Source organism: Microcaecilia unicolor, chromosome 11 (genome assembly GCF_901765095.1).
Source record: "Microcaecilia unicolor chromosome 11, aMicUni1.1, whole genome shotgun sequence".
NCBI classification, from domain to species: domain Eukaryota; kingdom Metazoa; phylum Chordata; class Amphibia; order Gymnophiona; family Siphonopidae; genus Microcaecilia; species Microcaecilia unicolor.
In genome coordinates, this window is record NC_044041.1 from 131,132,092 (window position 1) to 131,146,400 (window position 14,309).

At 43.7% G+C, this 14,309-nt stretch overlaps 1 protein-coding gene across 1 annotated transcript in view; it reads left to right on the plus strand.

The window, feature by feature from the left end:
• The window catches only part of KAT5 (lysine acetyltransferase 5), a 319,317-nt gene that overhangs the window by 221,974 nt on the left and 83,034 nt on the right, over positions 1-14,309 (plus strand). Inside the window, exon 8 of the mRNA XM_030220227.1 lies at positions 411-500. Within this exon, the coding sequence (XP_030076087.1) occupies positions 411-500 (90 nt within the window). The remainder of the gene's footprint in view (positions 1-410; positions 501-14,309) is intronic.

Consider the following 14,309-nt stretch of genomic DNA (forward strand, 5'->3'; position numbering starts at 1 on the left):
AAGTGTCTATAGAGACATCTGGTGGAGTCAGACTACAGAGGGGCTAAGGGAGGTACATGCAAGTGGTATCTACTATGTGGTCACAGTTGTATCTCCAGAGTGGCTATGAAAGGACTAGCGTAGTGACAGCAGGCACACCTGATGGTCATATTCTCAGCTGTAACTTGATAGTCTGTGAAGAAGAGGAATGGGAAAGGGACATTTTTCTGATAATAAATGTCTTTATTATCATAGTATCCAAAACCATATCTTTTTTGCCTCTTTATTACTCCTTGCCTGCCTCTGGTGCCCTAGCAGTTATTGTCTTTAATGTTTCCTGCTCCCAGTTTCCCCCCTGCAAGACTCTATGAATCACATGTGCTGTAACATTTTATTTGGTTGTGTCACTATTGTGTTTCTTCTTTTGCAAGACAAAGTGTAACCTCCGACATCCGCCAGGCAATGAGATCTACAGGAAAGGGACCATCTCCTTCTTTGAAATAGACGGTCGAAAGAACAAGGCAAGTGGCTTTCATGACCATATTGCTGAGATGCTCGCTATCTAAAGCTTAATGTTCACACACTCAGCAGTTAGCTGAAGATTCTTTTGTGTTTTGGATCTGACTCAAATTCATTATTGTTCATGCCAGACCAGTCCAGACAAATGTATTATGTCCTCCTGCAAGCAGGTGGAGACAGGAAAAAAAGGTTATAGCTGACTTCACTTCCCTTACAAGTACCTTCAGCTCCTCAGTATTTCTCTGGCTGCAGCAGATGGTGCAGGCTTGTGGCCTGGTGCAGCAACTATGAACAGGCTGCACCTAGGAAAATTGTAGATTTCCAGTGAAACATAGACCAAGTCTTGGTTATATATTTGAGGGCTGATTTTCCTTCCCCCTGGGAACGTACTCAGTTGGGAAAAGTTCCTGCTTGAATAGGTCAAGTACTGGATGATGCCAGTGTTTTACTCTTGGTAGATCTGACAGCAGAGGCTACTGACAACACTCACTCCCTCTATTGGAGAGCAACAGGGAGTCAGTAAAAGTTATCCAAAAAAAAAAGAGAGAGAGGCTTTCAGCACAGCCTCTTCCCAGACTGCCTCTCAGTCTCCTATGGTGCCGTCAGATTGAGGGATCCAAAATAACAATTCTTCCCATCCCTCTCCACTTGTGTCTAGTATGTTGGGAGGGGGAGAGGATGGTGACATGCCTCAGGTATGTCAGCTGATGCATTTAGCTTGGCTTGGGAGCAGGTAAATAAGAACCAGATAGAGGAGTGCAATCCACTCTCCTTCCACTTGTTTCCAGTATGTCTGGAAATAGAGGTGGCACACTATTTGGTCTGTCTTGAGAGGAAAGCAGTCAGGCGAGCAGGTGCGATCTGCAGAGGTTTAGTACCTGCTGTGTTCTGTATGTTGCAAATTGAATAAGACCTAGGGCCAGATGCACTAAACCTAACGAGCCCACAACTTGCGTTTTAAACTGGTTCCAGCCAGTTTAAAACGCAAGTAGTTTACTGGGGGCATACACTAAGGACATTTTCCCTGCCACGGTAGCAGGCAACGAAAACGGAATGCAAATTATTCAAAAGCTATTATGAGCTGCACTACCGTTGTAGCCCATTATAATGAGATGCACTACCGTTTTTCCGATTCCCTTACCGTAGGAACCCTAACGGGAGGTCTGCACCTCTCGTTAGGGCTCCTGTGAGGGAATCGGAAAGGAAAAGGGCCCCCGAAAAAAGGTAAACAAGAAAAAAAAAAGCAGGGAGCGCATGTGAGGGGCGTCCTTTATGGACGTACTCTCCCTGCGCTTGTGAGAGACGTCTTTTTTTTTTCGCCGTTTTTCACTCTGCCGTTTTTTCCCCCTTCTATTTTGTCTTCGCCGCGCCACTTACCCCTCCACAGCAAACTTTTTCTATTTTCCTGTTGCCAGAGAATCAGGACGTCCCTTTCGATTATGCACCTCTTCCTGGTCTCTTCAGCCAATCAGAGCGCGTTTGGCTGAAGAGACCAGGAAGAGGTGCATAATCGAAAGGGGCGTCCTGATTCTCCGACTGGCAACCGAGGAAAATAGTGAATGCAAGTGAGCTACAACGAGTAGCTCATTTGCATTCCCTATCGTTGATGCATTCCCGTTCCCTACCAATTCGCTATGGAATCGGTAGGGAATGGGAATTACCGAAGACTTTAGTGCATCTGTCTTGTATTGATAGGATCAGCAGCCATTTTATTGCAGCTTCATGCCAAAACTACGTGAGTAAAGAATTGCGGGCTCTTTATCTCCGTATTTCCCTCTGATAGGCAAATGGAGAAGTTCGTGAAGTCTACATTATCTATCTTCAGGCATGGCAGAGCCTGCACAGCTCCAGTTTTCTAGTGAGTTAACATTTAATTAAGTGACACCACACATATATTGGAGCTCCTTTCTCCTCCCCACTCACTCCCAGCTAGGGGAACAATGGTGAAACAGTCTGCAGAACTGGCTCTCTGTCCCTACACAAGTGAAGCTTCCCAGAGTGCGTTTAAGGCTAGATGAGGCTTGTGATGCATTAAAAATTACTGCAGTCTGAGAATAATTATTTAAAAATTACTGGGTGGTCCTGCTTTGGCAGCACCTTCAAATTCCCATCTTGACCCCTTCCTCATCCAAATCTGTGACCCTTTATGGAAGTAACCACAGTTTAACCTTGGCATTGTTTAGGGTGTTAGAGCATTCATTTGCTTTGGGAAAGAGCAAGAGGAGATAGCTGATACAGTAGACAGAAGATGATTGCTTCTTCACAAGGGGAGATTGCCTAAGTGGGGAGGTTGTTTGGGAGAGAAGCTGGTGACCCTTATTTTCTAAGGTTTGATTTCTGAGTATCTTTCAGATGGGCTATGAGAGACTGTAATCTGTAGGGTGGTCCTATATTGGTTGCTCAAAGGCTTTCTGCTACATCAGCTAGCTGGAAATAGGATCTGTTCGGGCAAAAATGTCTGATTGTTTCTTTAAGTTGGCCGAGACAGAGGATTTTGTATTCCCTTTCTGGTGAAGAAAAGGACATGGGGTTGAAACATTGGCAACATAGAAAAATGAAGGCAGATAAAGACCATATGGCCTATTTAGTCTGCCCAAACATGCCATCTACTATTCTATTCTTGCCCTTAGGGATCCTTTGTATGCGTTCCAAGCTTTCTTGAACTTGGACGGTCTTTGTCTTCAACCACTTCCTCTGGGAGGCTGTTCCATGTATTCACCACCCTTTCCTTGAAGTATTTCTTTAGGTTACTCCTGAGTATGTCCCCTTTCCACTTTCAGAGATTCCTTTCAATTGAAAGAGACTCGCTTCCTGTTTTTTATGCTACAGAGGTATTTAAATATCTCTATCATATCTCACCTTTCCCACCTTTCTTCCAAAGTATTGAGATATTTAAGTCTATCCCAATAATATTTGACAAGGACCACTGACCATTTTAGTAGCCACCCTCTGGACTGACTGTATCCTGTTTTTCTTTTTGAAAGTACAGTCTCCAGATTGAGACCGCCTTTGTCTATAGTCTCTCTCACCAGGTAACAGTGACATAGTAAGATGTGGGCAACACAAAAGTCTGCATCTTAAAATATTCATTATTTTTATAGTGACCTTTTAAAAAATATACCCTTGTAGAATCAAAATTAGTATTTAACGTTTCATGTGTAAGTCTAAAATCTTTTGGTAGCCCCTGGAACTTTCTCTTGTCTACTTTGCAGCCTTTAACATGAAAAAGATTAGAGACCACTGAGCTAGTTCCTGCCAGGGCCACAGTGTTTACAGTCTTGCATGAGAATGGCAGAGACAGCAGTCTTGAACCTCTCCAAGAAATAACAGTCTTTTGGAGTAGTCCTGGAATTTTAGGGACCAAAATTGAAAGCCTGGCTAAGTACTTATGGGAAGCCCCTCCCCACCAGTAGTAGTTCTGGTTGGCCCAACTTAAGAGTCTATAAACAATACTACTCAGGCAGCCCCATCCCTTCCACAGGAGGTAGCCCTGGATAGTTGGTTTGACTAGAGTGGACCCCTCATTGCAAACTGCTGTGTTCTGGGTGGTCTCTTCCATGGCAACACTTGGAATCTTCTCAGTTGGAGCTGGGACACTACTCCAGGGGGTCTTTACTTCACCCTTGGTGTAGGCTTTGTGAGTATTGTTAGACTGGTACAGTGAGATACATATATTTGGACGCAAATGAGGGCTGTGAGTCTTCTTGGGGGGTCCCCCATGCAGAATGGCAAACCTTAAGTAGTTCTTCACATGAATACACAGGGACATACCACTAGATATTTCTCAGCTTCAGTATCCTGAATGCCTCACTGACAGATACTGGCTTTCTCCCTTTGTGTTAATCATGGCCCCAGTTACCTGACAGTCAAGGGTAATAAATTCAGATGTCTGCTATTTAGGACTGAATCAACACAGGAGAGTTCATTTGAAGTCAGAATTATCCAAGGACAAGCAGGACACTACATACATTTTAGTTATTTTATTTTTAAAGATTTATATCCTGTACAATCTAATAATCCTTGGTGGTTTACGATAAAAACATACATAGTATAAAAGTAGCAACAATAAAATATAGAAAGGACATTCAGATAGTTAAGTCAATAGCTGCATAACATCTTCAATTAACTTTGTTCCGCGTCATCTCCAACAATTAAATCTAGCAATTTTTTTGTTTACCAGATCTCATTACTTATGGTCATTTCCATAATATTGCTGAAGCAATAATGTTTTTAGCACTTTCATAAATCGGTCAAGATTAATCAGTTTCCTCATCTCAAGAGGCAAAGCATTCCAAAGTTTAGGACCTTTAATTTTAATTGAGGTTCAGTAGTCTTCCAAACCAACAGTACAATAAGATGGAACCTCCAACTAAACTCTGTCTGGGATGTCAGTCACAGAAAACCCAATAAAATTAATATTTGTGTCTTAGCCATTTTAAGCAATTCTCCTTCATCCAGTGACTAGTAAACTGTAAAGAGAGATGGCAAGATTTATAATATCGGTTTTTCAGTTGTGACCAAAAATAAAATATTCATCTGCATAGACACAAAATTGTTTGAACAATGCAAAAGTTTGCAAAGTGGAAGCAAAAAATTATTAAACAATGCTGCAGAAATGGTGTATTCTTGTGGGACTCCTATAGAACAACCATTCTCCAAGGTCAAGCAGGTTATGTTATTCTCACAAGTGGGTCGACGATCTGCGTCAGCCCAGGAACTGGCATAATAATTAGCAAAAACTTGCTAAAGTCTTCTAATGCGTGTGTTGTGCCCCACCGTACAAGCATGGAGTGCCTTCCCTCCCATTGCGCCACCGCACTCCTCAGTTTGTTTTTCTCCGTGTGAGAAGCAGCGGGGTTTCTCCGTCGCTCCTTTTTTCACCTGGGAAAGAGCCTTGTTTGTGCCTGATTCGCTGTTTTTGTGAGGGTTTTTTTCTTCATTTCTTTTATTATTTAGAAAAAAAAACAACCCTTATTGTTTTAGTCTTTGACCCGAGTTTGTTTCCTTTATTTTTCGTCACAGGCCGCACAGAGGCCTGCACGGTCGGACTTTTCCTCTTTTTTTTGTGCCTTCTTTTTCTTAGGCACAATCGACTCTTTTAATTTAGCCAAAGCAGTTTTCCCTTCCATGTCATCAAAGACTCCCAGTGGCTTCAAATGTTGTACTCTGTGCAACTGGACCATCTCAGGTACTGATACACATTCTTAGTGTATTCAGTGCCTTGGACCCAACCACAGCACGGCAAATTGTGTCCTTTGTCTTCGTATGAAGAAAAAGACACAAATTTCCCGGTCCAGTCCTTCAACATCGGCATTGAAGTCAGCGGCATCGACGTTGGGAGTCGAGGTAGGGATGACTGCTGCGAGGCCCAGAGACACTTGGAGCAGTGAGGCATCGAGTGGGTCTCCACCTGCCTTGAGGCCTCCTGCTATTCAGACCCCTCGTGACTGGCCTTCATCGGACCCGACCCCAAGGCAGCGTGAGGATTTAACATCATGCTTGTTGGCACTGAGGAGCCTCGGTGAGGTGCATCGGTTGAAGGCCAAGAAGCACCAACATTGATCTCCTTCGACTCACGGTGCCGGGAGCTTTGGGACGCCAAGGGATCTGGCATCCGAGAAGCATCGACGCCGGAAGAATCGCTCCCCCTCCATTCAAGAGGTGCCGACACGTGTGTCTCCCAGCGGCCAAGAATCCTGCTCCAACATCCCTGGCACTTCTGCAATCTGCTTTCCAACCGGCCCCACAGCCTTTACCAATGGCGGCTCTCAACGAGCGTATCCAGGCCTTGTTTCCAGAGCTTTTGGAGGGCTTGCTGCATCGGGGGTGCCTGCTTCTGCCATGTCTTCTGCTACAAACCCAACTGGCCCACAGCCCGCGGTGCAGCATCCGGCACTCCTTGACACCGTTCTCAAGGCCACAGGTCATCAACGTTGAGGCGGGCCCGGTCTCGACAACCCTGAGGGAAGTGTTGTCTGATACCGAGGAGGAACGCTTGTGGGAATCAGAGGAGTATTCCAGGTACTTCTCCTCCAGTGAGTCCTATGGGATCCCTTCTGAGAGGAGACTGTCCATGCCAGACGACTTGCCAGTTGGTGGGAGGTTAAAATTTTTTTATCAAGGGTGGTCTCTTTTAACCTCTGATCAGTGGGTTCTTCAAATAGTCCAGTTAAGATACACTCTCAATTTGATATCCAAACCTCTAAATTGCCCACTGAGAACTCATTCATTCAGCTATTAGCACAAGCAAGTACTTGCAGAGGAACTCTCCGCCCTTCTAAAGGCCCATGCGGTCGAACCCGTTCCACCAGGGGAAGAAGGGCAGGGATTCTACTCCAGGTACTTCCTTGTGCAGAAAAAGACGGAGGATTTGTCCCATCCTAGACCTAAGGGCCCTGAACAAATACCTAGTCCAAGAGAAGTTTGGGATGATTTCCCTGGGCACCTCTCTCCTCATGATTCAGGCAAATGATTGGCTATGCTCTCTGGACTTGAAGGATGCATATACACACTTTCCGATATTTCCAGCTCACAGGAAGTATCTTCGATTTCGGCTGGGAACACATCATTTTCAGTACCGCATAATGCCTTTTGGCCTCATGTCAGCTCCCAGGGTGTTTACCAGATATCTAGTGGTAGTTGCAGCGTCACTACAGACTGGGAGTGCGTGTGTTCCCTTATCTCGATAATTGGCTGGTGAAGAGCACCTCGGAAGAAGGTACTTGAGAGTCCATGCAGAAGACTATTCAGGTGCTAGAGCTACTAGGTTTCGTATTAAATTACCCCAAGTCCCATCTCCGTCCTGTTCAACAACTGGAGTTCATAGGAGCCCTACTTGATACACGGACTGTTCGGGCCTATCTTCCGAAGACGTGTGCACAATCTTCTGTCCCTCGCGTCCAAGGTTCTGATACCGCAGCAGGTCACAGCTCGGCAGATGTTGAGATTGTTGGGCCACATGGCTTCCACTGTGTATGTTACACCCATGATGCATCTTCACATGAGATCTGCTCAATGGACCCTGGCTTCTCAGTGGTATCAAGCCATGGGAAGTCTGGAGGATGTAATCCAAGTGTCCCCCGAGCTTGTACACTCTCTTCAGTGGTGTACAATTCAGTCCAGTCTGACATTGGGACTACTATTTCAAATTCCACAGCCACAAAAAGTGCTGATGACGGATGCATCACTCCTGGGGTGGGGGGCTCATGTAGATGAGTTTCACGCTCAGGGAGCCTGACCCCTCCAGGAAACAGATCTTCAGATCAACTTACTGGAGCGCCGAGTGATCGCTCGTATAGGCTTTCAGAGATCGGCTTTCCAACTAGAGGTCTGCATGGGAACAGGGTTTGCGTGGATCTCGTGGAGTCCCCCCGGTCAGCGGGAGTGCCGCGGGAACAGAACCCTGGTCAGTGGGAGTGCCACGGGGATGGAACGGTACATGTGCGATTCCCATGGGGATCGAGGATGGCCAAAAAAATCGCAGCCAGCCAAAAAAAGCTGCCCAAAATCCGGCAACCCGCACACGGCATGAAAAAGCCACAGTGGGTCACAGCAGAAGATTCAAATTTCAAACAAAGCATGGTTACACGAAGATTCAAAAAGAATGTTATGGTTACACTTTACTTTCTATGCTGCTGGTTCGCCCCTTCTTCTTTTAGTGGGCGGAGACACCAAGCTCTCCTCCAATGAGGCGCCAATCAGAGTCAGAGAGCAGGAGAATGAAATTTCTCGTCTTTTTTGCCAGCCAGTTGGACTTCGTTAATGATGTCATACTGCTGAGAACAGCAGGCTCCAGCCAGGTCCGCTCTACCAGTGAATAAAGGCAGACTCTGACCATGCTTAGAATCAGACTCGTCATCAATCATCTCCAAGGAGGAAGCACTTGGATCAAGCACATGGGCAGCACAGCAGCAGTGCTGTAGGAGGAGAGAGAGGAGGACAGCAGCAAGCAGCAGCACGAGGAGCACTGCAGGAGGAGAGGAGGAGGACTTCTCTCAGAGGTAGCAGGAGCAGATCAGCTGTGTCACAGAGGAGAGAAGGAGGGAGCAGGACGGAGCAACTGGCACTGAAGGAGAGAGAACTGGAAGGCAGCAGAAGTTCAGCAGCTGTGGTACTGTGACCAGAGCCAGACCAGAAGAGAAGGGGCAGTGAGTACTACTAGTGACTGTGAGTGAGTGACTGAGTCATCCACAGAAGAGAACTGCACAGAGGTGAGCTCAGCTGACTACTTTTATTTTTTATATGTATAGGCAGTTTATTTCTCTCATGCTGGTAACTGGCTGTTTGTGAGCTGTTTTACTGCAGCTAAAGCATTAGCATACCCACTTGTTTCTTTTGTTGAGGGAATTGTGCTGTTTGGGTGACCAATAATTCTCTCTCTTTTAGTGTTTGTTTTATGTATTTATTGCCCTTTTTCTAAGATTCAGTATATTAATGAGTGAAGAAGTGTTTCCTCTGATTCGTTTTAAGTTTATTACTCTGCATTGGGTGCCCCCTGTCCACTCCACTCAGTATTTTATACTTTATACTTCCTTTTTTTATGGGGACGGGCGGGGACAGAGGAGATCACTCACGGGGACGGAGCAGATTACTCATGGGGACGGGTTAGATTCTGGCGGGGATGAGCAGGGATGGGCTTGATTCTGGCAGGGATGGGTCTTATTTCTGTCCCCATGCAACTCTCTATTTCCAACCAACTTAACTTAAATCAAACAGACAGGTTGTGATGTATTATACCAACAAGCAGGGGGGCACTGGATCTCGCCCTCTGTGTCAGAAAGCCGTCAAAATGTGGCTCTGGGCACGCCGTCACAGCATGTTTCTGCAAGCCACTTATCTGGCAGGCTTAAACAACAGTCTGGCTGACTGACTGAGCAGGATAATGCAACCTCATGAGTGGTCCCTGAATATCGTCATAGCCCGCAAGATCTTCCGAGCATGGGGCACCCCCTCGGTGGATCTTTTTGCCATTCAGTACAACCACAAGGTCACTCAGTTCTGTTCCATACTTCAGGCCCATGACAGCCTAATGTCGGATGCCTTTCTCCTACATTGGGGAACAGGCTTTCTGTATGCGTATCCTCCCATACCTCTAGTGGGGAAGACTTTGTTGAAACTCAAGCAAGACTGCAGAACCATGATTCTGATTGCACCTACTGACCGCGTCAGATTTGGTTACCTATTCTTTTGGAATTGTCCTCTGAAGAACTGTGGAGATTGGAGTGTTTTCCAACCCTCATCACGCAGAACGAGGGGTCACTTTTACATCCCAACCTCCAGTCCCTGGCTCTCACGGCCTGGATGTTGAGAGCTTAGAATTTGCCTCCTTGGGTCTTTGAGGGTGTCTCCCGAGTCTTGCTTGCTTCCAGAAGAGATTCCACCAAGACGTGTTACTCTTTCAAATGGAGGAGGTTTGCCGTCTGGTGTGACAGCAAGGCCATAGATCCCCTTTCTTGTCCTACACAGACCCTTCTTGAATACCTTCTACATTTGTCAGAGTCTGGTCTTAAGACCAACTCCGTAAGGGTTCACCTTAGTGTAATCAGTGCTTATCATCAGCATGTAGAAGGCGAGCCTATCTCTGGACAGCCTTTAGTTCGCTTCATGAGATGTTTGCTTTTGTCAAAGCCCCCTCTCAAACCTCCACCAGTGTCATGGGATCTCAACGTCATTCTCTCGCAGCTGATGAAAGCTCCTTTTGAGCCACTGAATTCCTGCCATCTGAAGTACTTGACCTGGAATGTCGTTTTCTTGGTGGCTGTTCTTTCAGCTCGTAGGGTCAGTGAGCTTCAAGCCTTAGTAGTGGATGCACCTTATACTAAATTTCATCACAACAGAGTAGTCCTCCGCATGCACCCTAAGTTTCTGCCGAAGGTGGTGTCAGAGTTCCATCTGAACCAGTCGATTGTCTTGCCAACATTCTTTCCCTTTTCTCATGCCCACACTGGCAAAAGCAGCTTGCACACCTTGGACTGCAAGAGAAGAGCGTTGGCCTTTTTTTACATGGAGCAAACAAAGCCCTTCAGACATTCTGCCAATTTGTTTGTTTCTTTTGATCCCAACAGGAGGGAAGTCGCCATCGGTAAACACACCATTTCCAGTTGGCTAGCAGATTGCTTTTCCTTCGCTTATGAACTGACTTTAGGGGGTCATGTCACGGCTCACAATATCAGAGCCATGGCCGTGTCAGTGACCCACTTAGTCTGCCTCCATTTGCAAGGCTGCGACGTGGTCTTCAGTCCACACATCCACATCTCACTACTGCCTTGAGCAGGATACCTGACAGTCGGTGTGGGCAGTCAGTGTTTGAGAATCTGTTTGGGGTCTAGAATCCACCCTCCTAGGCCCATTTTGTTCTGTTCCAGGCTTCACTCTCAGTTAGTTTGATATAGTTTCAGGTTAATCTACGTTACGTCCTTGCCATTGCAAGGCCCAGTTGACCAATGTTTGTTGTTTTGAGTGAGCCTGGATGCTAGGGATTCCCCACGTGTGAGAATAATATAGCCTGCTTGTCCTCGGAGAAAGCAAAGATACTTACTTGTAGCAGGTATTCTCCGAGGACAGCAGGCTTATTATTCTCACAAGCCTGCTGTCCTCGGAGAATACCTGCTATATCTTCAGAGCTTGTATGATCCTTGAAGACACAACATTTACTCTCACTCAAACAAGAGGAAAACCAGTTTAATAGTATCCCATTTCTACCAATAGATTTCAAACAATTAGTATATTATGATCAACTGTCTCAAATGCAGCCAAGATGTATAAACTTATTTGCATAAATCAGTTATCTTTGTCAAAACCTGTTTTTATAGTATCCAGTTGAGAAATAAGTAACATTTCTGTATTGTGCATTACCCTAAAACCGAACTGTGAGTCATCGAAAATGTGATTTTTTTTTTCTAATGTTTTTGCAAAAAATGCTAATGAAGAAGTGGGTCTTATAATTCTTCTTCAAATTCACATCTAATGAAGGATTCTTTAATATTGGTTTGACTGTTGCCTTCTTTTTTTTTTTTTTAGATTCTGGTACTCTTCATTCAGTCAATGATTTATTGATAATGCAACAAAGGTTCTCAACAGAAACCACTTTCAGTGCCTTAATGATATAAGGATGACAAGGGTCTAATGGACAAAAAGAAAGATTTACTAATGAAACTACTTTTTGGACCTGTAATGGAGTAACAACTTTAAAGTTGTACCATTGCTGTTCGTTGTCCAAAGGACATAATACTTCAAGTGGGAGTTCATAAAAATTTGATATCTCAGATGTTTTACTATAAAAGTCAATAGCAAAATCTCAACATGGTTCTTAGACCTATGTGTACATGTCAATTTTTTACATTAAAAAGTCCTTGAGATTGAGTAGAGGCTTTTTCTATTAATGAGTTCAAATAAACTTTTTTAGCATTCAAAATAACTGTAGAATAGTTTTGCAAATTTAGGTTATATTCTTGTAAAAAAAAATTATATAATGATATTTTCCCTAACTTCTTTCCGCACATCCAAGTTTCCATTTTAATCCTTTCAATTCTTTATTGTACCAAGGTGCTGTATGAGAGTGATAAGATTGAAATAATTTGAAGGGATCAGCTACATCTAAAACTGTTAATACTGTATTCCAAGAGTCCACTGCCTTCACAGTGTCAAGCAGGTCAAGACTCTCTAAATTAGATAAGACTAGATTTTAGATTGGCCAATTCAAAACTATCTCTATGATACTAATGTGTAACTCGCACTGAATCAGTCTTTTTGATACATACTTTTTACTGAAAATTAACCACAAAATGATCTGATCGTGGAACATGGTAAATATCAATCTTATTGACATTTGAAAATAAGTTTTTGTCAACAAAAATCAAATCTAAGCTGTTTAAAATGTTCTCAGCAGTGACATCTATAAAACTTACATTTCTCTGTAAAATAAAATCCTCAAGAACAATAGTATTAAATGAGGATAGATTTGCTTCTACTAGAAACACAATAAAAAAAGAATAATCATTATACAAAACACTTGGTTCACAATAACATAAATCAATATTAAAAATGACAGAAATCAATGTTAAAATATCCATATCCTCGAACACTGGTAAATTACTAACTTTTCAAATTTAAAACTATCTTTACAATTGGGGGGGGGGGGAATTCCGACAGCATGGGATGTGATGCTTTCCCCCCTGATGGCTGCAATTAATATTATAACTTGGAATGTCTGTAGCGTGAATTCTCCAATAAAATGCAGATTTTTCCAGGTCTTGCGCCATTGGGGGGCAAGGATAGCATTTCTCCAGGAAACCCATCTGACACTGGTTGAGCATAGTAAGCTTTGTTGGGAATGTGTGGGCCATTGGTATTACTCCACTGCATTTCTAGACGAGCTGGCACTGTCATTCTTATTAATAAGAATATCCTGTTTGAAGAACTTAAAGTTCTCTCTGATGATCAGGGCAGATGAATAGTGATATACTGCACCCTGTATGGGAAACCTTATTTTTTTTGTTTCTCTGTATGCATCCAGTGTCTATGATAGCTCATTTTTCCTGGGGCTCCAGTTCTTTTGGACTGCCCCAGATGTCCCATCTTGTTAGGCTGTTTCGCCAGAGCTTTTTCAAGAGCTTAACTATTTATGATGCCAGTTTGTTCTGCACTGTTAAGCTACTTGATGAAAACTGAAGATTCAATTTGCCAGATAAGTTATAAATTTGAGCTTGAAAAAATAGAGAGCTTATGACGTATTGTCAGAAGAAATTGTATTGAACATAATGAAATATTACTGATTTGCTGAAATTGATGTTTTTTTAAGATCGATGAAGAAAAAGCTCTCCTTGCAAAAGCATAAAACAAATTTCAGTCTGTAACTGGTAAACAGCATTGGTAGAATGTCAGAGATCTTTGTCCTCCATATTTTAATATATTTAGAAAATACAAAAAAATATTAGGTAGTAATTTATGCTGTATAAGATCTTGACAGTAAATTAATAAACAAGAATTATAGCCTTTGTTTGAAGTAGTAGGTCTAAAATGTATAACATGTCATCTAACCTTTTCCATATTTATCTATAGTAGGTAATGGAAGCTTCCTCCAAGGCTTTACAGGGTATGGAATGTCATAGATGGTGAGATAAGGGTCTCAAGATTTTCATTTATTGGATGAGGACATAAGAAGTACTCTCACTTGACACCTTATAAAAGACATGAGTTAGCCCCTTTCTTTCTGAACACTCTACCAGAACCCTCATCCACACCCTTGTCACCTCTCATTTAGACTACTGCAATCTGTTTTTTGCTGGCCTCCCACTTAGTCAGCTCTCCCCTCTCTAGTCGGTTCAAAACTCTGCTGCCCGTCTCGTCTTCCGCCAGGGTCGCTTTACTCATACTACCCCTCAGGTTGCTTCACTGGCTCCCTATCCATTTTCGCATCCTGTTTAAACTTCTTCTACTAACCTATAAATGTATTCACTCTGTTTCTCCCCAGTATCTCTCCACACTCGTCCTTCCCTACTCCCCTTCCCGTGTGCTCCGATCCATGGATAAATCCTTCTTATCTGTTCCCTTCTCCACTACTGCCAACTCCAGACTTCGCTCCTTCTGTCTCGCTGCACTCTACGCCTGGAATAAACTTCCTGAGCCCCTACGTCTTGCCCCATCCTTGACCATCTTTAAATCTAGATTGAAAACCCACCTCTTCAACATTGCTTTTGACTTGTAACCACTTATACCTCTCGCTTCTACCTACCCTCCTCTCCTCTTTCCTCTACACATTAATTGATTTGCTTGCTTTATTATTATTGTCTATTAGATTGTAAGCTCTTTGA